General features: G+C 46.8%; 1 protein-coding gene across 1 annotated transcript in view; it reads left to right on the plus strand.

Moving 5' to 3' along the window:
- The window catches only part of ArgRS (arginine--tRNA ligase-like protein), an 83416-nt gene extending 64842 nt beyond the window's left edge, over positions 1 to 18574 (plus strand). The window contains exons 11-14 of the mRNA XM_075688064.1: positions 1280 to 1393; positions 2665 to 2723; positions 17669 to 17910; positions 18401 to 18574. Of these exons, the coding sequence (XP_075544179.1) occupies positions 1280 to 1393; positions 2665 to 2723; positions 17669 to 17910; positions 18401 to 18510 (525 nt within the window). The 3' untranslated portion in view covers positions 18511 to 18574. The remainder of the gene's footprint in view (positions 1 to 1279; positions 1394 to 2664; positions 2724 to 17668; positions 17911 to 18400) is intronic.
- The last annotated feature ends 5503 nt before the right edge of the window (positions 18575 to 24077 follow it).

Consider the following 24077-nt stretch of genomic DNA (forward strand, 5'->3'; position numbering starts at 1 on the left):
CTATGATTGGGAAACAAGAGTAAGCGTTGACTCATATATATATAAAAAAATTAATTCTGTTATTGCTCATGGCAATACCATGCTGCATACAGATACTATACCATCTTCCAGAGACCCTGCTGCTGCTCGCACCGAGCGGAATCCATGGGGCGAAAGGGCGCGCACCGGCAAAACACCTGCTCCTATACCCGTCTCCTTCCCCGCCCCCGGCATTTGCTCTTATTCGTCCGCTCCTCCCCTTCCACCCCCACCCCCGCGGCATGCCCTCTGGCGGTGAGCTCCGTAACCTACCCCCTTGCATGACACCGCATGCTGGACGGCGAATGCTCGACTCCACTGTTAAAAAACCCCCGAATCAGAGAAAACAGAAGAGGGCAAGGAAGAACTCTTGCACAGGGCTGGATGACCAGTGAAAGTTGGTGGACTGGGCCAGGGTGGCAGCGAGAGCCCATGGATTCCTGGAATGAGGAAATCACCCACCTGAGGGCAAAGAGAAATCTTTCTCTATCGCTAGTTCAGAATTAAACATTAATTTTTTTCTCTCTTGCCGAGTTTTGGAATTCAGTACGAAGTTTCTGGCAAAATGTCCAGCCAGTAGGCAACAAGCATCATTTGTTAATTTAGCATTCTATAGGTCGAACAAGTTAGCACATGACTTGCTTTCTTTTGAAAGCATGGTAAGAGGAGACAGATGGATGCAAGATTTCTGGTTGCAGTGGTGTCACACATGTGATATAAAGCAAATAAAATGTACACCTATGGTTCACATATGACAAGAGCTGTCTGTACAAAAATTCCAAATGAAGCCATAGGTGGCTTGGAGTGAAGCACACTTCCAGTTTTCTGCCTGGGGTTTTCCCTTTACAGCTGAAAAAGCTTCTGCAGTATATTCTTTTTCTTTTCATTGATTGTGCTTATTCTCGAGGTGTTTTGCACATTTAGATTAAAAATAATCAATTTTTGGGGGGTATTTATATGTGCCGTCAAAAGTTTAACAGAGGGCATTTTTTGTTGTGCTTGCTTTCAATGCATGTTTTAAATTTTTAGGTGCAGCAGGCCTTTTGTTTGTGTGTCTTTCCTGGCTTACCAAGATTCTTTTCACAGTAGGAGTGGTGTTTTTGGTATTGTATAAGAGTAATTTACTCAGGTGTAACACAGGTGTAATCGGTTTTCTCTTTAGGGTCCCTTTAAGGTATTTTCCTGTTATACCCCATGAGTGAGCCTGATGTCTGGTGTTGGCGCAAAGTACAATGCAGCATGGCATGTGCCCTTTTCGCAGGCGCTGACACCACAAGAACTGAAACGTGCTCAAGAGGCTGTAGCCTATGGGTGCATCAAGTATGCAGATCTCTGCCATAATCGTGTCCATGAGTATGTGTTCTCGTTTGACCGGGTGAGCCAAGCCTTTGATTATTTAATAGATAAGACTGCGGTGGAGAATTAAGAAATTATGTGCTTCAGTTCTAAATATAATGCCCTTAAAGAGCCTTTCACCAGGCCCAGCCAAAAATTTTGATTAGGCATTATAAGTTTTAAAAAGATGGTTTATTACTAGTGGCTCAAATAGAAGCAGTGAAATATTGTAAATTAATGGTGTGAGGAGGCCAACTGCTTATCCCACAGCAGCAGAGGCTGTCACCTGTCGGGTGTTCATCATCAACATTCTCCCACACCGAGGGCTGCCTTACTTCTCTTCTTGCTGCTACTGGCCATTTTTGCACGGCACTGTGTGAAGACACCTTGCTGGCAGACTGAGTAGCTCGTTTGAAGAGAAGCGTGCCCAGGCTTTTGTTTGAATATTGAGCTGTTTTCGCAACATACACCGGTGTGATACCCTGCAGACAGATTCATTACAGTGATCTACACACCGTGCTTTGTTTGGTACACACAGACCTGGTGATGGGCCCTTAAGGAACAAAACCGAACTTTTATGAAAGGTCACTTTAACTCTTTCTTAGAGCGCAGCTCTTAGGTGCCCATTTCTGCATTGAGCGTGTGCCTTATCTTCCCTCAGCGTAACCGAGCGACTGTGGAGTGCAGCGGCGAATGAAAGAAGGTGATGGCAAAGAGAGCCTTAGGAGGAAAGTGGAGGTACAGAGTATGGCAAAAGTGTAAAGAGAAAAGCAGACGTTTGCAATAACAAAGAGAGCGCAAGGTGGAAAGTGGAGGAAGCCACCTTGAAGCACCACCAGGTGGCACTCACGTCTGCACATCAGCGGCAGCGTCGGCTGTCCAAGGGAAAGAAAAAGAAATCAAAAAGCTCCCCTTCATGCACAGCATTTGCCGCAAGCATTTCCCCGTAAAGATTATGGTTGCATAAGCTGCTCTTGCCGGTAAAGTGGCAACTGTGTGGCCAGTCTACATGTAGCGCCGTGGCTGTGCCAGTTGGTACAATGATTGGTGCGATGCCTCAATATACCGTGAAATGAAAACAGGTATAGAGCTGCGCTTAAATTTCGCATTGGGAGAATTGTAACCATCACTTAATTTTTATTTATCTCTGAAATCGTCAGACTATTGCTTTGAGCTTGCAGTAAGCATCGGTGACACTGGCTCTGCTAAAATTTTGGAACCTGACTTGTGAGTGAGTGTAGGTATGATAACATTACAATGAGCATTTATTCGACCTTGCCTGTACATATTTTTTTAATTTCTTTCTACTAGATGCTTGACGACAGAGGGAACACTGCTGCCTATCTCCTTTATGCTCTCACACGGATCAGGTATGCAGTATTCACACTGCTCAACATTTGACAATACCACCATTGATATAGTGCGTATTGAATCTCTGCTGGATACTCGCTCACTTGTTTGTTCATGAAATGTACAGATTGCTGTGACAAGAGAGTTGGTTGCACAGTTGTGCTAATCAATAACTGAACAAAGCTGTTGTCCTGTAAAGAGCTGTTACACCACACACGGTCGATCCAGGATATATTAATCTAGGGGATCGCGAAATAGTTCAATATGTCAATAATATTAAATATAAAATATGTTTATCTGAAGCTTTTCTGAGATTGCTACAGGTCTCGGACAGTTTCCTGAAATCATGAAAAGTGTGAACTTAACAATTTGATTATACAAGGTTGTGCTAACACACAAATGTTTATTAATTTTTTGCTCACAAACGTTGCAAGTCTCTTTCCTTGCGGAATGGTCTTTAGTATAGTTCTCGCTACACCAACCTTAAATGCCCGCGCGCATGGAAATGATTTTAGCGCGTTTTTATTCAAGATAAGATAGAAATGGGCACACTGCGTAAGCAAACTAGCCTGTATGGGTATGTGCCATGCTGCCATCAGCATATTTGTACTGCGAACATGCCTGGCTGCGTGACCGTTACAATACAAACAATAAGTACGCCGTATCGTAATAAGTCAACGAGCCAGACAGGCTGTTGTGTCGGGTTTCGGAAGCAGCCTTCTGTTGGAACAAGTCGTCCTTGCTTCTTGATTGTGCTAAAGAAAGTCAGCGCATCTCTTGGTGCTCCGACGCCTCGCAGCCAGTACGACGTCCCTTCGTTCTCCGCCCTTCCCCTCCAGCAACTGCCCTCACTACGCACATGCTGTTTGTTTCGAAAGTGGCTTCCAGCTTGCAGAACATCCGGGTCCATTCCTTTTAAACAGCACCAAAAATGCACTGACAAGGAAGACAAGCCAGTGCTGGTCCTGTTCTCTTCCTTGTTTCCTGTTCTCTTCCTTGTCCGTGTTTTTTTGGTGCTGTTTAAAATAAATGACCCATACCAACTAGTAGCTCGCACCCAAACCCTTCCGAGTCCATTCCACTCATGTGTAACTGTGCGAACATGAACGAAAAACGAAACGCGTTCAGCGATTCGCGGGTTTTGCGTGCCGCTGCCACAATGAGAGTCTTTCCGCGAAGTGCGGATGCGGCGGATTTGTTAAATACAAACTGCAATGTAAAGGTCCGTGCAATAAGTAGAAGTTGGGGTTGGATTCATTTTGGCCGATCGCGGTATCCTAGAATGCCATTCACAGAAAGCCTTTGTCTACAAGAAGACAAACACTGCGCTTGCGCAGCATTTTCCAGTTCGGCATCCTATGCTGGTGCCACTCAGTGAAGAGATGGAGCGCATTCCAAGCTTTCTTGTAGAATGTGTGTCAGACCAGGAGGCCTTTCACATTCTTGAAGCAGAGCAGTGCTCTTGCCAATAACTGACGGTAAGTGGGGTACCGTACCGGCTGAACACTGCGCATGCGCTCACTTTACTGTACGGAAAGACTTTCCGTACGGCATACTAGATGTATGGTCCTTAGAATGGGTCCTAGGGGCCTTACTGGACGGTAAGGTCCGTGTTTTGTGAGCCGAGCTGCACCAAGCCAAAACATAGCGAGAAACTGACGTTGGCCACAATGTTCACGCCCTGCATGCCCCGCAATGTTCACGCCCTGCATGCCCGTGTCTCGTGTGATTTTTTCATCATGGTAGGGCCAAGGCACGAGTTAACCTTAAAGCGAGAGACGCATGGTCTGATTCGGTGTCCGATCCGGCCGATGCGCCGGAATCGAGGTGTTTTGCCGTGCCGAAGCGCCGAATCGGATGCCCAGTGTGTGACAAGCCAGGCAGGTTTTCATCGTCCGACACGTCTGACAACCGCACTGTTGTTTGGCCGCAGCCAATGACAACGTGGCTGGCATATGATGTTCTCAGACGTTCCCACCACAGAGGCAGTGCCGGTGGGCCGGATCCTCACGATCCTTTAGTTTTTTTCTTGCCGTCTGCACTTTGTTTCCGACACGAAATAGTTACGAGTTAAGTAAGATTATCTCAAACATGTGCCTGTTCTGCAAAGCAGCGCCTAGTACACTAGTACTAAGCTACTGGCGAGATCAGGAGCCACGATGCGAGGGCATTTCACAAGAAACAGCCGATCTCAATAAGCACAAAATAAACAGCCAATCTCAATAAGTACAACAAAACATACCTAATGATTTGACCTCAGCTTGACATGAGACTTAGAGATGATGGATTTTGCCACTTGTTTCTTGCTGACAGGGTGGAGAGACAGTAAGAAACGCAAATTCGGATCGAAGCGGGTGGTCGGTGCTGTATGGCTGCTGCCATATTGTCACTGTTAGGGTGGCTTCTGTGCAGCAGTTCGGAGTTCCACATAATTGCGCTTGGCGAATGGTGACGCAGCAGAACGTGGAAAACAGAAGTTCAAATCTGACTCCCTGTGGGAGCCGTACACAGTAACTCTAGCATGCCGGAGCATGCAGCGCCGCATGTCGGATCAGTTGCCGAATCGTACCATGTGTCTCCTGCCATTGCCTGCTTTACTAGATGCCTGCGGAATGGCTCGCGCTTCCAGCGGAACAGGCGTGCCCTCAGTTGTGAACACGCGTCGTGATGTGGTGCTCATGACCGACTCTATCAAGAAAGGTAAAGTGGGCAGAGATTGAGGAGCAGTTAAATAGAGAACAAATAGGGCATATGCGGTTACAGAAATGCACCTTAAAGACTCAAAAGAGCGGCCAGTGATTGATTATGTTTGGGAAGGGGGCAGCAGAACTAAGTCGGAAAGAAAGGGAGGGGGAGTCGGAATGCCCATCCATCAGGGAGCCTAATGGAAAAGAGTAAATTCAAGATGTCAAGAGCATCTTTGGTTATCAGGTACAATGAGTGGGAAAAAACTTGCCTGGGTGTTACGTATTTGTGGACCGGAAATAATTGCACAGAGAAGAATAAAGGGTTAGTGGAATGCATAAGTGCTGATATTAAGGGTTTCGGGAATGATGCTGAATTTATCCGATTAGGTGACATGAATGCTCACATACAGAATTTCGATGGCTATACCGACAACAATGAGAAATCAATGCTAGGTCTTTGTGGGCAACATAACCTAGTTATCGTGAATACAGGGCCTAAGTGTGAAGGACAGATCACGGGGGAAGTGGGAAACCGGCAATCGACCATTGATTGCTGTCTGATGACAGAAGGAATTCATGATAAGTTGAGAGAAATGGTCATTGATGAGGAAGGGCATAGCAGCATAGGGAGTGACCATAAACGGATCATTTTGAAAATGGGATATGTAGTTGGGAAACAGAGCAAGGAGCGCAAAATGGTCAGTCCAAATTTGAATGCTGTACAAATAGCAAATATAGTCACTAGAGTTGAGGAAGAACTTGGCAAATGGCCAAGTAAAGAGTGGGAATATGGTGAGCTTCTAAATGTAATAACGACAGAAATGTGGAAAAAGAAACAACATGTTCGTTGGAAAGGAAGAAAGAAACCGAAAAGCTGGTGGAACAGGGAGATATGAGAAGTGATCGCCGAACGACAGAAAGCATCCTGAGAGCACAGGCAGGCAAAGAAGGCACAGGATGAAGTAGCCAGAAAATGGGAAATATACTGGGAGAAAAAAATATATGATTCAAATACTGGTTCAAGCAAAGATAAAAGTTGAAAGTGAACGTTGGTTGTCTGAAATACGTATGCGAGAAAAAGAAGGCCGCACCTAGAATATTTTGGAACCACATAAAATTATTAGGCAGGAAGTCAACAATACAACAGCATATCCTAGACGAAGATGGAAACCAACAAAGGGGAAGCAGCATTAAATTACATCCGAAAAATAACAGCTGAATCTTTCCAAGGCAATGACGAGGCTGTATTTGAAGAAAAAAAAAAGCATGAAAGAGAACCAGAGAGCCCCATCCCGTACCCCTGTACACCCTGAGGCATTTACCCTCGCATTAAGAAAGAAAGCTGGTGCTGACAAATTTCAACTGAAAGAAAGCCGAAGAGAAAATTCCTAAGTGCACAGCCACAGGGCTAGATGAGGTTCCCGTTAGGCTGATAAATGAACTAGGACCAAAAAGTAAGGAAACCCTGGTTAAAGCAGTGGAAAAAACTTTAAAAGATAGACGAATACCAGACAGTTGGGGACAAAGTAGTATGAATTTAATTTATAAAGGTAAGGGGGAGAAAGATAGAATTCACTCGTATAGGCCTTGACCATTACATCGATAATATACAGGTTAGCAATGCAGGCAATCAAATTAAAGCTGCAAAAATGGGCAGAGAATAATGGCATTTTGGGAGAACTTCAGAATGGCTTCAGAATAGGTAGGCGTTTGGATGATAACTTATTTGTTCTTACTCAGTGTATTGAAATATCAAGAGTAGAAAGCAGACTGTTATATGTGGCCTTTTTAGACATTACAGGAGCATATGACAATGTAGACTGCAAAAATTTGTGGGAGATTCTGGAAGGGGAAGGCTTAGGTAACGATAGTCTACAGCGTTTGAGAGAGCTTGTGGGGTCTCTCACACCCGTGCTCTTGGGACAAAGGAACGACAACACAGTAGTGCAAACAATCACAAGGGCATTTATTGCACCTTTCATAGATCAATGCCTGCTAGCCGAGTTGCTATCCACAAAATATGCCGATGGGCGCGCGACAAATCTAGAAGTCCGACTCACCGCGACCGGAAAACGAGCGAATATGTTCGCCCCATGCTGGATCCCAATGCCTGGTCGTTCGCGCGTACTGTCACGCGAATGGTGCCGCATTCCAAGGCGGCCACACGAGGCGGTCTCACAGAAGCATGGGTCGGCGGCGCGCCGGATGTCCACACCGTTCGCCGACCCGCCGGGGAAGCGACAGCCCGTTCTCCCCTGCGCCCCCAAGTCACCCTGCCGTGAGGCGGCGTTAGCAACGCAACACTCGCGCCATCTCTCGCACTGCGCCCCAACCACATCGACCGCCGCGGGCATCATGCAGGCCACGCGGCGAAGCCGGATTACAGGAGACGCGCGAGAGTCGCGCATCCCCACATCCCCCCAACCTTAAATCACTACATATTCCGGCAAGACATGTGACACGGTCTAACTCAAACTGTGCTTCGCGAACAAGGTAGAACATTAAACAGTGGCCGCGCCGAGGAAATGTCCACACGCTGTCCATAACATGCGAGCCGACATTGTCCTTGGGTACAACGCTGGCGTCCGCCGGTCACAGCAGCAGCTTTGCGGACTCGGCGGCACGATCCCAGGCCAGGACTCCGGAGACGACGACGCAGTAGTCGGTACGAGCAAGCGTCGCTCGCGCCGACGCGCTCTGCTGGCAAGAGCCGCCGTAGCTGTCGGTGACCGCCGGCTCTTTTGTTCGCCGCCGAGGGTTGTGAGCTGGATGCAGGAGGCCGCCGAAGTCGCTGCGCCGAACTGGCCACAGCATCACCATCGCCCGGGGTGGCTCGATCGTAGTCCGGGGCAGCAGCGCAGATGATGTGCAGGTGACGGCAAACCAGGGGTGACTCAATCACGCTGCGTACACTCAACACACTCGGCAAACACTAAAGTAGTGCAAGGGAGAGGAATTCTGCGTGCGCATCGCCCACGTGGTACGATGTTCAACTCGGGTAGCAAAGATCGGGCAGCTGCTCAGATGCTAAGTTCATGTGAACGAAGCTCGCTTCCTTGAGTCGAACGAGTAATTTCAGTTCGTGCGAGGCTATAGAATGAGGGAAGCAAATTGCAACACCTCAACGCCACGGTCCACCAGGTTGTGTCCCTCCACGTGTGACAGGCAGCTTCGTAAAGCCTTAGGCCTAAAGCGTCGCTACCCTGACAACAACCGGCATCCAAAAACAACACCCAAAATGAGCGCAAAACAGGCAGCCGCGAGGAGACGTCAGCTCTGTGAGGTGGTCCTACTCCGCTCGGTGCACACAGCATCCGAGTTGAGGGCGCCCACCGTCCCAGACGGTGTCGGAGCGCCCGGTGCCAGGCCGCGATACCAGTCAGCCCGTAGTGGCACCCGCGGCCACCCGGCTCCCAGAGCCGTGACTTCCTCCGAGTCAAAGAGATAGAAGAAGCTATTTACATAAGAAATTCGGACCACCCACGAGGCTTCCGTACTCACTCGCTTCAGGCTTGCCACTGCTCCGCGGGCGCTCAGCCTCGCTCTCCCAGGATGCAGACCACGTGGCTCTCGTACTGACGAATGTCATTAAAAAAACACTTGCGAAAAGGCTTAGCATGTTGACATGTTCAAACACACTACAGCCACCGTCACCTCGCTCAAGAAAGCACGCCGCCGACGCTAGCGATCAAAATTCACGCTAGGCCTACGCTTCGGTTCAAACAAAGGTCTCGAACGAAGCAAAACTGTTAAATCTATCGTCCGATGCCCCAAGAGTCCCACGTTGGGCAGCCAGATGTGGGGGATCTCACCTCCGTACTCTTGGGACAAAGGAACGACAACACAGTAGTGCAAACAATCACAAGGGCATTTATTGCACCTTTCATAGATCAATGCCTGCTAGCCGAGTTGCTATCCACAAAACATGCCGATGGGCGCGCGACAAATCTAGGAAGTCCGACTCAGTGCGACCGGATAGCGAGCAAAAATGTTCGCCCCATGCTGGATCCCAACGCCTGGTCGTTCGCGCGTACTGTCACGCGAATGGTGGCGCATTCCAAGGCGGCCACGTGAGGCGGTCTCGCAGAAGCATGGGTCGGCGGCACGCGGGATGTCCACGCCGTTCGCTGACCCGCCGGGGAAGCGACAGCCCGTTGTCCCCTGCGCCCCCAAGTCACCCTGCCGCGAGGTGGCGTTAGCAACACAACACTCTCGCCATCTCTCGCACTGCGCCCCAACTACATCAACCGCCGCGGGCATCACGCAGGCCACGCGGCGAAGCCGGATTACAGGAGACGCGCCATGCGGTAAAAACATATCAGGGGACGCGCGAGAGTCGCGCATCCCCACAAGCTTTACCTAGAAAATACCGTTTGGTTGAATGGGAAGGGATGAGGAGCGAGGAGAAAGTTGATATCAACCAGGGACTGAGGCAGGGGTGCCCTTTATCCCCGCTGCTGTTTGTGATGTACATGGTGAGGATGGAGAGGGCGCTAGAAGGAAGTAATATCGGGTTTAATCTCTCATACAGACAGGCGGGTACAGTAGTAGAGCAGCAGCTTCCAGGTTTATTTTATGTAGATGACATTGTGTTGCTAGCTAACAAGAAAAGTGATTTGCAATGTCTGGCTAATATCTGTAGACAGGAAGGTGAGAATTTAGGTTTGAAATTTATAATTAGAAAATCAGGTGTTAGGGTATTCAATGAAAACAGTGAACAGGCAGTGGCAATACAGGGCCAGGAAATACCTCGGGTAAAAGAATATAAGTACCTTGGTAAACGAAGGCAATAGATATGTAGAAATACAAGAAAAAACAATAACAGTCAAGGGGAAGAGAAATGCAGCCATAATGGAAGCTCCGAGCGCTATGGGAATACAATAGGTACGAGATGCTCCAAGGTATGTGGAAAGGTGTAATGGTTCCAGGACTTACTTTTGGAAATGCAGTTGTTTGCTTGAAATCAGGGGTACAATCAGGACTCAATGGCAACCAAAGGCGAGTGGGATGCCTCTCATTGGGCGCTCACGGGAAGACTACAAATGAAGCTGTGCAGGGGGATATGGGCTGGACAAGTTTTGAAGTGAGGGGAGCTCACAGTAAAATTTATTATGAAGAACGACTGAGGAATATGGAAGAAAGTAAATGAGCTGGGAGAGTGTTGAGGTATCTGTACAGGAAAAACATTGATTCACAGTGGAGGAAAAGAACTAGGAAGCTTACCAGCAAGTATGTGGCCTGTAGGGTGGGCAACACAGCAACAGAGAAGGTCAAGCGGAAAGTCAGAGAGACCGAAATAATCTCATGGGTGGCGACAATGGAATAGCAACCTGCCATGAGTAACTACTTAAGAGGAAAAAGCGAAATGAGGAAAGAAACCATTTGTGATAACTCAAAGGGAAGCTCATTACTTTTCGAAGCGAGATCGGGATGCCTTAGAACACGCACCTATAAAGCGAGATATAAGATGGAAGAAGAAGCATGTGCTTGCTGCAGTAAAGCTAGGGAAACTATGGAGCATGTTTTATTAGAATGTGAAGACGTCTACCCAACGGTCGATTTAGGCACCACTGGCCTCCTTGAAGCCCTTGGGTTCAGCGAGAGCAGTGGAAAAGTTAGCATGTCCGCAATAGGCATTAGTAAGAGGTGATTGGAGGATTGGTGGAGGATTGGTGGCTAGTGGAGAGGACAAATGGGAGAGGGTCTGGCAACAGGTTTTATGCTCATGCGGCAGGCATCTAGTAAAGGAGCCAATGCTCCTGCTTAATTCACCTTCTGCGACACAGCAAAGTGGCAGCAAGTATGACAGCTCTTCTAACCAGAAGGTAACTTGAGCTGAACTGAACTTGTGGCCATGCCCTTCGTAACAGACGAGTAATATACTCAAGCCAAATTAGAAAAAAAAATATAAAGAAAGGCTAAAATCATCAAAAAGAAGAATGCGAAACATGGCAAGAAAAGAAAGAAATTTCGGGTTGGTGGTGCCATCTAGTTACTCAGAGATTTTATTGCAATAGCTGACTATATTCTACTTATCTGCTAGTGTAAAGTGTCAGAAGTGGTGCAATTTACAAGTGGTCCTTTCTTTATATATTGATTAGACAAAGACCAATGTAACAAAAAAAACAACAAAGGGTTTCACGTGTTGTAGGACGAAGTGCCACAAAATGTTGCTACTGACCGTGTGACTGGCATCTACGTTTGCCGGAATCCGACATTTCTGTAAAGAATAATGTGTGTGTGGACAATCTAAAGCTTTCTAGTGTTTGCCAAAGTGAGTATTTCACGCTCAGCACATTCTTAAGCATAGGATACGTTCAATTTGCTTGCACCACTTGAATCAGTTCACAAGGTGTTGCACCCTCCCATTTGTTTCAGCAGTGCAGCAGTGGTGCCCGCTGAACCACAACATTCATTTCAAAAGGTGCAGGGCTGGTCCTTGATTTTTCTGCGCCCACTCTAATTTCAGTGCTGACTTGGTGCAGGCGCACAGGTGCGAAGCAGCAGCGCAGCGGACGCAGCACATGGGATCGAGCACCATTCAAATTTTGCTCACGCACGTCTGATGTAGCTACACAACTGTGCTGTGTATTTATGCCCCAGAAGCCTATCATACTTGCAGTTCAGGACCTCTCAAACTTACGCATTCTGTGCACATTAATCTGACAACATACCACCTGCACCGTGTCTGCACCTTTGCATTCGTTTCGAGTGTCTCGCTGGGCCTGCACCTCGGAAATCTAGCTGCACAATTTCTTAATTTCTCGTGAAACGCCGTGAATTGGTTCACAACGGTGCAAGTGAATCGAACAGACCCACAGTATTCCGTAAGGCCTGAATGTGACAACGTTGGAGGTCCTTTTGCACCAGCCTGGACCCAAGGAAACTGTTATCTACGACATGGCATGTTGTACAAGCCCTAACCCTACCATCTACTCCACAACAACTATGTCCCTTCCGAGCTTTGGCCATCATCCACACGAGCAGTGAGAAGGAAATCACAGAAAATTTCTGCATGTACCTCTCCGGATCTACAACACGGTAACTTCACTACTCAGGTGCGCTCCTCCAACAATGGACGATCGTCTTCCCATTCACGCTGCAAGAGCTAGGTGCAGTGATTGCCTCTTCAAGACACTCAAGTGCGCCTGGGCCAGATGGCATTACCTATTCTACCTTGCGTCATTTAGGCCCTCGAGCGACTGAAGAGCTTCTGGCTTTATACAATCTCTTTTGATCCTCGGGAACTGTGCCTGCACTTGGAAGACAAGCAAGATTGTGGCATTATTGAAACCAGGCAAGACACCCCATGCTATGCTTTCCTACATACCTGTGGCTCTTGCCAGCTGCATAGGAAAAACCATGGAACGCATGGTCTTGACGCACCTGGAGTGGTTTTGGAGAAGCATAATATATATCCAGACGTGATGATAGATTTCCGAAAGGGTTGGTCGTCAATCGACAGCACCATTGACTTAGTTAACAACTACTGAACATCAAAAACGTAGCCGTCGATTGATGGCTGCTGTCTTGATATCAAGGGTGCTTTTGACAATGTTCTACATGATGCAATTTTAAATACCCTTGAAGAACATGGCATCGGTGGTCGTATGCATCAGTGGATAGCCAGCTATCTTCAAGAGAGAACAATATTCATGATAACTCTAGACGGCGAAACAAGGAAGCATCCCGTCTATCGTGGGGTGCCTCAAGGAGGTGTACTGAGCCCAACTTTATTTAATAGAGAGTTTTAGTTTAGGGGACGCAAGTGGCTTGCATACGCAAGAAGTAGGGGCAACGATACTGCAGATGCGCAGGCCGCTACGTCTACTTGCGTCCTTGGGTTGTTGGGGTTGGGGTGGCCGAAAACATAGCTGCCCCTAAGAGGTCATGTTACCCACGTGACTCTCGTGGTGTACGAGAACTTACGAGAAGTGAGACCAGCCGATAGAAGCCGCCCGTCCCACCACACAAATGAAGAACATGGCTGCACCGGCGAGGACGTGTGCATGTGTGCATTTCACGGCAGATTTGTTAAAGAAGCTGGTCGCAGAGCACACAGGCACACTGTCGACGCAATGGCGGCATGTCAAAATTTGCAGGAGGCTCTAAATAAACAGAAAACAGGCTACAACGGATTATGCTGCACAAGACGCCTAACTGCAGTTTACCAAACGTATGTTTGGATTGCTTCGGCTCGGCCTCAATCATAACGTAGGTGTGTTGATAATCTTATAAATCTTTTGCCTAGTGTTGACAGACATTGTTTTTAAATATATTAACTCCTTTTAATAAAAATAGTTTAATGTACTTTACTTCATGTGCTTGATTTCATACTTTAAAGAAATGATAATGCAGCAATGGTCAGACGCTGATGGTGCTGCGAGTGCATGCGACCTCAGTGCAGCTTGCGTTTGGGGCCACTAACATATAATGTGTTTCTGCTTGTGTACCCAAACACAAACGCACCCAAGTGCTAGGGGCACCAACGCCTTGCGTCCCCTAAACTAGAACTCTATAATGTTGTTCTCGTTGGACTCGTCAAAGAACTCGCAGGCACAGTCTCGGTCTCTGTGTACGCAGATGACATCTGTATATGGACCATGAGCTTAATGCGCTTGCAAGTGCAAATGAAGCTGCAGAGTGCGGTGTCAATAACGTCGACATACCTAAACAATCTAGGACTGCAGCCCTCACCGAGAAAAAGCGTAACCATGGCATTTACACGGAGGTCAATGGCCTGCTACCCCGTTATGATTGATGGGAAGATTATACCTTCGGTAACCCACTACAAGTTTCTCGTAATAATCATCAACCGTGACTTATCTTGGTCGAAGCACATCTCTGCATTAAGAAAAAAGCTGGACAGGTTTGCTCAAATCATTCGTCATATGTCTGGAAAATCGTTGGGGCCATCCAGATCATCTCTTCTGCAGCTCTACCAGGCACTTTTTGTTGGCTACCTCCGCTACAGTGTGCCTGTACTTTCTCGGGTTAGTACAACTGCTGTACGCACACATGAAAGTGCTCAGGCTCGCGCACTGAGAATTTGCCTAGGGCTACCACGATGTGCGTCTACTTGAGGCACTATTGAAGAGGCATGCACGTGCCCAGCTCGAGTTTATCTGCAACATGAGCCATTGCGAGTGCATCTAAGGCTACTGACTAGACACAGGAATCATCCACTCACGAACGTCACAAGCGTACGGCCTGTGTCCGCCTAATCAGAAGCCGTGTTGTCGCAGCAAGACTTATTGCCGTCGAACTTCGAAACACATGACATACCAGAAGTTCCACTCTGGACGATGGCACATCCAACGGTGAGACTCTCAATCCCCAGAATAACAAAATAGTCGAGAACGCCTCCTGCGGGGCTCAAGCATTTCACATTATCCTACACTGCTTACATGCATGGATATACTGAACATGTTTTTGCAGATGGTTTTGTGACACAGACCTCTTCCACGGCGGCTTACATAGTACCTGGAATAGGCATCGCACAACAGTTCAAGATAGCACACAGAACGTCGTCTACAGCAGCTGAGTTGACCGGAGTTCGAGAAGCAATTCGCTGCATACTGCAACAAAGCCTCGAGAAGTGGACAGTGTTCTGTGACTCAAAACCAGCACTGCAACTCGTCAGCAATTATATGAATCACAGAACCGCATGTAGTCCTCTGGTTTATGGTATCTGCTTGCTGCGGCGTCTCAATCCGGGCATACCATCGTGCTGCAGTGGATTCCTAGTCATTGCGGAATAGCTGAAAATGAACAGGCTGATGCGGAAGCAAGAAAGGTGCACACTGACGGAAACATTATAGAAATTCATTTTTCCGGTATGACATCAATGCCTTGCTCCATAACTTCATCAAAACCTCTATGGTGTGACAATGGGACAACCCCAAACATCAGCAAGAGCACCTCTATAGACTTGACGCTGGTTTACGATTCCGACTTCCAGTTCGGTTGCGGAGAGGCCAGGAAACACTCATCCATCAATTATGGCTGGGTGTAGCATACACTAACCGATACCTTCACAAGATTGGACAAGCACGGGACTCTGACTGTAGCCTCTGTCACACTCCCGAATCAATAGCTCATGTAATTTGTGTGTGCCCTCAATATACAGCTGAATGAAGAACACTTAAGTTTAGTGTTGACTGCTTGGACTCCTGCCCCTTTTCAGAAGAAAAGATTTTAGGCACGTGGAGAAGAGTTGACCACGCCAAACGTGCCATAAAGTCACTCTTGTACTTTCTATGTGAGACTGGTTTAGACAATCGCCTCTAGAACCTGTGAGATGTGCAGACAGTGCGAAATGTCTTTACGTAGTACCTTTTTTTGCCTGTATTGTGTCTACAGTGCGCATCCGCGTATTGGACAATGTTTATATAGTAGCTCATTGTACCGTAATATAATCACCTGCCACCTACCTACCTTTCCCTATATTCCTACTTCCCCTTTCCCCAGTGAGGAGTAGCAGGCTAGAGACATGCTCTCCAGACCTACCTCCCCTCCTTTCTCTTCATAAAAATCTCCTCCTCCTCCTGAATGTTAGCCACTAACATCATTATCACGTTATCGTACGCATCGAGCCGCAAGCGTAACGAAAACATCTTAGGTCATCACGGTAGGTTAATACGGAATGATAATAGTGTATCGTATATCACACTTACCGTACGGTGATATGACACTGCTAAAACTCTCTAATAAACATTTCCGACGACACGATCGAAGTGATTGCACAGTCGGTAGGAGTAGCGCACTTTCAGAGATGCGGTGCATTCTATATAGTGAATGTGGCAGTAAGCAAGAGTTCAATGTGTGCGTAGTACACCACTTTTGCATGGGATTTTCAGAGGGATTTTGCAACTGTTCAATATAGACAATAATACGATATATCCGAATTTAGTACATCCAGGATCGATTATGTCATCCAATGCCTGTTGTTTTAGTACAGTGGTTCCCTGTGGAAAGATTGCAGAGTAAAATAGTGCAGTGTTGTGGTAGTCTTAATACTCTGTAGAATGCATCATATGGTCCACAAATAGGATCCTCAGTTTTTAGTGTACTAATATGCTACAATATCCAAGGTAGGGAGGGGACATGCTTGCCATTCCAAGACTATGTGCTACTGCAGGTAGATGTCTATTTCGTTCATAGTTTTAGTGTAGTTCAACAGAATTATGATGTGGGTTCACTCACCTCTCCTTCTCTCCATGATGGCTGTCGTACCCCCGAAGTGATGCTGTTCACTGCATCAGAACTGATAAACTGAGTTGCCTGCACTTACCATGTGGCTTTGTGCTTGTGCTCATTAGTAGCACTGGTCACTATTATGTTCATCTTTTATGGGAGAGACCTACTGCTGTGAGATGAATTAACTCTACCCCTTCCCAACCCATGCCACACATGAATAGCACCATTTCTTTTTCTCTTGTTCATGTAAGATTATACTACTCGGTAATTTGAAATCTCGTAGGCAAGCCTGGTTACAATGAACACCTTCATTGCACAGAATCTGTTTGCTGTAGACTTCCTATCAGAGGTTTGTTATATAATTGAACATTCCTTCAAAAGAACTATAAAGAACTGAACAAGGTGCAGACAAGACACTTTATTTCCAAAAATGATGCGCACTGCACTTACTGGCAGAAATCAGTGACTTAAGTATGTGCAAGATGTGTAAACCAGATTAATCGGATACTCAAACTTCATGAAGCTGTTGGCATGGTTGTAGGTGAAGCCCTTAGCCATTGGTGGACAGGGTTGTAGGTTTGCTCGTTACTTGGTCATCCTTGCCACTGGAGGCCTATTTTCCTGAAGTTGTTGCACCCCTACAACAATACTTAGCCTCATCAGTAGTGTTCTCCAAGACATCTACACCATTGTCAGAAAAACAAAGGCATCCCATGTTGGCATCGAGTCAACAAGGCCTGTACCAATGGCTTATGTCTACAAGGCTGAGCCAATGTCTCACTGTTTCATTTTCATAATTTGCTTCAGTGACACAGTGCTAATATTAATGCATCTTGCATTGCTGAAACATGGAAGCTGCTGCCGTCATGGTAGAGGCTGATCAGCCAGATTTGGCTTATTTTCTCCAACCCTTCACTGCACCAGCTAGATTGTGCGCAACACAGTAACGTCCTTGTGATTTATTTTTGATTCCTCCCTACTACTGAAATACTTGTAACACAACTGTAGTTTTTGAGTGCAAAATTAATGTAAGCACAAAAGGTTCCAAATTGCCTCATGCGTGTCGCATCACTCTGCAGGTCAATAGCACGCAATGTTGGTTTGTCCTTGGATGCGCTGAGGAATGAAGATGTGACTGTGCCTGTTGAACACCCCAAAGAGCGCAAACTGGCAAAGGCACTGCTACGCTTCCCCGAAGTGTTGGCCACGATGCTTGAAGAGCTGTACCTGCACCCACTGTGCGACTACCTGTTTGATCTGTCACAGACATTCTCGGAGTTCTATGACAACTGCTACTGCATTGAGAAGGATCGTGTGACAGGCAAGTGTCAGTCTACAGTGCCGTGGATTTCTTTTACTGAAGCATAAAAGTTGCACCTGACTGCTTATTCTGGCTATTAGTGACTATTGTGCAGGTGCAACAGAAAAAATGAAAAAGTGCTGTATGCGGTGGGTTGTCATCACACTGTTCCAGTCTCCCAGCAGTTTGCCACATTGAATTGTGCAACTCGGTGGTAGTTCATTAATGTGGCACAACAGACAGTTGAAAACATGAGCATGCTGTGAAATGTTGCCTAACACAAGACTTTCCTTTGTCTATTGAAAGGTGTGCTGGTGTCACGTGTAGTGTTGAACACCACCCAAGATGCCAGGATATGATGCCATTCTGTGTTCTACTGCATGCTGGAAACTAGTTCAAATAGTGCTAGTGAACTTGTGAAACAAGAAAATTGCGACTATTCTGTTCAGCGAGTCCCGACATGACGCTGAAGCATTTCCTTTTCTTAACTTTGAGCACATTCTCTATGCAGGGAAGGTTTTAAACATTAACAAGGGACGCCTGCTACTCTGCGAGGCAACAGCAGCCATTATGACCAAGGGTTTCTTTATCCTTGGTATCAGGACTGTGGAGAAGATGTGAGGACAAGTGCGTTTTGTTATTTTTTGAAATGAAGTTCAATAAAGGCGATACATTGGCATTGAAATCCGGACTTCTGGCAGCTCGTAGCAAGCTGCATCCTTCCCCAACTGGCACTTTCATGTGGCTTATAGTTGTTGCTGTTGAACTACATCAAAATAAGCAAGTATACAGCAAAAAATTGATAAACACAATTTTTGAACCAATCAGTTCGTGTAAATAGTAACACTAATGCCCATTTCTAAGCTACTGATGACATTTGTGGCTCCTTCTTGATGCTTAAAATGGTAAGGCATACATAAGGTTAATGTAGGGACCACAATGGCCACACTGCAAGCACATAGTTTGAGGTATGATGAGCAGCATGGATACAGTTGAAACCCTCATGCAGGTTAGGGGTTGTGAAGCAAGCAATATTGTAAAGAGGTGTGTGACATTCGTGTGTGTGTTGTGTTTGCTGCAATATTTGTTGATATTGGGTGTTGACACGCTAGGTGATAGTGGCTGCTATGGATGTGCACGTTAGGAAGGCCAAGGAATGCATGTAGAACTTTTTCTTGTATACGTCAGAGTGTGCAAAGGTTCATTCTATTGGTGTTGCACAACACAGGCAGGCTGTACCTTCAGAAGTCCATGAATAGTGCCAGATTTGCTACCGCTTTTTTGCCTATACTCCATTTCAGTAGTTCCTCACAGCACTGCGGAAGCTACAAATTTTTTTGTTAAATCAGGAGAGCAAGCGCATTCTTAAATGCATCCCTCTGCACCTTGTCTGCTCACTTGGGAAGCCCACGAGTTTTCAGGAAGGCAATAAACACTTGTGTCTGCTGGCACTAAGAAAAATGCCACAGCAAAAGTCATGCATTTTCAGAACGAAGCTTTATTTGCCTCTTCCTTCGACTTTTACACTGTTGCTGTCTGGCACGGCACATCGGGCTGTGGCTTACAGCATTGTAAGAGTTCGGGTCGGGCATGTCAAAAGGGGTAACTGGCCCATGCCGTCATCCAACTCGTCCACGCTAAGAATGTTGTTGTAGCAAGGAATGTGTCGTGTTCTCATTGAGAACGAGGAGTACTGGGTTTGTTTACAACATCTACATGAAGAGTAGAGAATGCTACATCTCATCAGTCTAGCATGACTGAAGTGAAGCACACCGAGGAGGCAGAAAAGTTTGCTTAAACCCCCTCTGTTGTCCCTAGATCCCTAGACCAGGGAAAACTGCTGCCCCCCTTCATCCAATCGAAGCGTCCAAAATTGTCGAAGGACCCGCGTTGAGGGCGAGGGTTCACACAATCACTCCCGCACCTTTTTTCACTGAACACTCTGAAAGGAGAGGAGCTTTGTAGACTGGGATTGCCACGCTTGACTCAAGCTGGCGCGTATGTCGAATGACCATGGCGGTTGCCGGAGTCTGTGAGGGAATGTCTTAGAACACCCTTTTCCTGGAGTTTTCTTGCTCCCATTGGTCCGTGAAGGCGGCAGTGAACAAACAAACAATACTTGGTCCGTCAAACGTGTCTCGCCTTGCTGGTGCCGCAGGCCTGTCCAAGGCGGATGCATTGCCAGCTTCCCAAAGCAATTCGTCAGTGGGGCGAGAGAGTCTAGAAGGTCACTACCCCCACTGGCCGATTGTAACAGCATGCATATACATGGCAGAAGTGCGGTAGAGGGTGAAGGCGACACATGAAACTCATTTAAGCCTTTTCATTACGTCACCACAATGCCATCTGGAGCTCCCCGAGTGTTGCCACAATACCGTCTCAACTGCTACGGTTGTGTCAGCACCCCAAAAAAAAGCATTGCAGAAGCTGCAGTGCTTATCTTTGTACCAACATGCTACAGTCCAGAGAGGAGGTAAAGAGAGAAAATCTGATGCAAGAAAGCAAGGAAATGCTACTAGACACAGCAGCAGTTGCAGACAAATTGGATTTATTCAAATTCAAGGTATGTTACGTTTCTGCTATTTCTGAAAAATAAACCATGCAAGTTTGTCAAGCTGACATTGACGCAGGGCGCGCAGACGCAAAGCCGCGTAAAGCACCGCAGCATCTGGATGACACTATGGAAGCTAGCCGCCCATGAAATGAATACTTCTGTACCTGCTGCAGTAGCTTTGTGGCCATGGCATTACTTGAGGTCGTGGGTTCAATCATGATCCGGCAGCCGAATTACAATGGGCGAAGTGCAAAACCACTCGTGTACTTAGATTTATATACACGTTGAATAGTCCCACGTGGCCAAAATTAATATGGCCACGTGGAACTACCCTTTATCACGTCTTTCATAATCAGATTTTCAATTTGGCAGGTAAGGGATCATCGTGGAAGAAGTTTAGCACTTCTGCCAAGATGCAAGGCGCCATGTGAGGCAGTTACAGTGCTAACCTTCTTGCAGGCTATGAAAAATGGTGCACAACAATGCCTCAAGCAAACATGTCTCGCCGTGTGTTCCCTGTACTACGTAGACAAACGCAAGTGGTGCACGCAAGGTAATGTTTAGCATCAACTCGCAATTCTTGTATTGCACTGAACGCTGAAGAACTTAAATGTTTGCCATCCACCTCACTGCCAATTATTGTCAGTCAACGCAAAGAGCACAGAAAGCTTCGCTTATATAGATTCCCACAGTGCATGGGATATCTGCATAATTTTTTCTTCCTATTTTCTCATGTCCATTGCGTCTACGAACACTGGGCAACTGTGCCACGAGATCAGATGCAGCGATAGGAGTGGTGTAAATTTCACTTTCTGAACCAGCGAAGCAGCAGTTTGTGATGGCAAGATATTTGTGTGGTGACATATGTACTCATGGTACACACCAGAGGCATGCACTTCACAGTGGTGGACAAATGGACAGTCCAATGATAGCTTTCTACATAAGCATTGCTGGCAGTTATCGGCCTAGCACTACATGAAAACCGAACGCTGGGCATTTCTGTTTACACATACCAGTGGTGGAACAGCCATTTGACCTTTTTCAGGTCCTGGCACAGGCAAAAAGCCGATTTAGTGCAGCAGCAAGCAGTTAATTTTGATGCAGGGTCCAACGCACGTGTGCTTACCATATATAATGCAAATATTATCTAATATAGTCGATATCTTGTGGAGACTGGTTTATGCGAGGCTTACCCTGCAAGTGCAGTCAGAAAAGGAGGCGACGCTCCTCCACACCACGACGCACAAAGGGCGCAACGACCAGGTTTGTCGACACGGCGCAGATAAAGCACCAGAGAGAGATCGTCAACAAACGCATGTTTATTAACCCAGGATGCAACACATTGTGACAGTAATGGCTTGTGGGCAAAGGCTCACCGCAACACGTATTGATTGCGCACGCCTGCAAAGAACACGACATCATGCAATATACTCATGTCACGCCATGCACACCTGTGGCCACAAAATATTACGGACCATGAAGCCCGAGAAAAAGCTGAATATCTTCACAACCTTGCAACATAGCCTGGTATTAACATTTTGGTCCTTGACTAGAATATGCTATCAACATTGCCGAATACAATTTTACTGGCTACTACTACAGGCGCTGCTTCGGAATTAAACGTTTCCTGATATCTCGTTTATAAACTTTTGTGGCCGGGTGTACATTAGGAAATTTTCGAATAGGGGCCACAGAGGTTTTGTGGCCGCAAATAGCGTCAGCGCCACTGCACATGCGCGACCCGCAAATATGGTTTTGCGTTTGTGTTGGCGACTGCAGCGACACAAACTCAACGCAGCGGCTCTTTTACAAAGCCCCACTATCACCCATAGACATCAAAATAGTTTACCTTTAATCCCAAAATGTGACGCCCTCCTTTGGCAAACTCCGCACTACCACGCGGGTTCAGTGAACATCAAAAGAATGTGCCAGCAAGACAGTACAGTGGCACTACATTATACGTCCGTCAAAGAAAAATGCTCGAATGACGAACCCGACAACTCGGATGGGCCCATAGAGTTCCCCAGTCCTACGAACGGGCCTCTGCTTCTTTCTATGATGATGATGATAGCGTGCTGTCTGTTTTGATTACAGCATTTTTTAGCAGGGTAAAGTTGTAGGCCAGTCGGTGAGACATTGTGAATAAAACCGCCTCAGACAGGATGGAGGGAGGTGATGACACAGGGCAGTTGTTACAGTTTTGCTAGCTGCGTAGCATCGACAGAAGATGGGTTTTGCTTCTATGCATGCTTTGGCACAGGCTCGGCCCAATTTCCTGCTAAAATGCAGTTTTTGCATAGGATGGTGCAAAGGATTGCCCTCGGCACAGTTTGGCACAGCTATTCCGCCACTGACTTTCTTTGTGAACGTGTGTAGCTGTGCATGCATGAAGTGTAAATGCCAAACTTTACGTGATGAGGGACCGCTGGATGACTCTGTTTGCACTTGGCTTGTGAACGTGCACAGCTGCTGCAGGGTATCTGGGCTCGCTCCTCACTAGTGAACCTAAGCACTTGCCGTCACCGAGAAGGATGGTTATGGAGACAAAGGAAGCAAAGGATTCAGGAGTGCTCGGCCAGCGTGTAACACATGGCGTGGTGGCACCATCCCTCGATCCCTCTCGTAACATCCACTTGTACAGGTGTGCGGTCACTGGCATTCGTAAGTGCAACTGCTCTTTAATTACAAAGTTTGTGCTTCTACCCTTACCATACTCCTTCCGCATTGTTCAAAGCATGTTCTCACCAGCTGCTTTGTTCCTTTCGTGTAAAAGAGCAGCTTGGAACAATACAGCATAGGAGAGTCTCCGGGAGCCATTTTTGCAAAGGATGAAGCACTACCCGGGAGGAAGCTCTCCGCGGTGCTGTGGCTGTGTTGACTACACATATTAATTGATCCAGTGGCAAAGCAATTAACTGTTTGTACTTTTAAATGCACATTAATGTTTACACAGCAGTGTTGCACAGATTTCTTTTGTTCTTTGTACATTGTCACTCGAACAAGTGGAGCACTGTATTTCCAGTATCATAGAACCTCAATAAATATTTTATTAAAAAAGGAACCAAAATCATGCAAGAAGCTGCAGCTGCGACTTGTAGATAAGATTCTAAGTACATAAACACCTGTCGATGGGACCGCTTGTCAAGGCAATTTAGTGAAGTAAAAAGTCCCGAACTATAGCACATCTTGCTGCGCAAGAATCTGTGCTCACAGGGCCTTGCTGCTTTGGTTCTGCTGCAAGGGATTACTGAACTGGAGTATAGATGTCAGCACCACCATCTACAGTAAAACTTGCCAAGACCTGCAGCAAACAGAGCATCCACAGCTGCCAGGCAGTTTTTACTGTTTGTGGCTAAGTATAAAATGGCAATGAAAAATAGCTGTTCCAATAAACTGCCTCCCTCACGAGTATTTCTAACAGCACACTAATAGTCACATGCACGCAAGTAAAGCAGACAACCAAATAGCACAGTGTGCTCCAATGTGTGTGATATGTGCACCCCTGTTGCACCAATCAGCCTTTTCCATGACTTAGGAGTGCTTACCTGAAGTGACCAGCATGGAAAACTATTCCACTGAAATGTGATGCATGCACTTGGGGCAACGAAAGATGTGACCCAGGGTGGTGTCCTCG

The sequence above is a fragment of the Dermacentor variabilis genome, chromosome 4 (assembly GCF_050947875.1).
Source record: "Dermacentor variabilis isolate Ectoservices chromosome 4, ASM5094787v1, whole genome shotgun sequence".
Taxonomy (NCBI): domain Eukaryota; kingdom Metazoa; phylum Arthropoda; class Arachnida; order Ixodida; family Ixodidae; genus Dermacentor; species Dermacentor variabilis.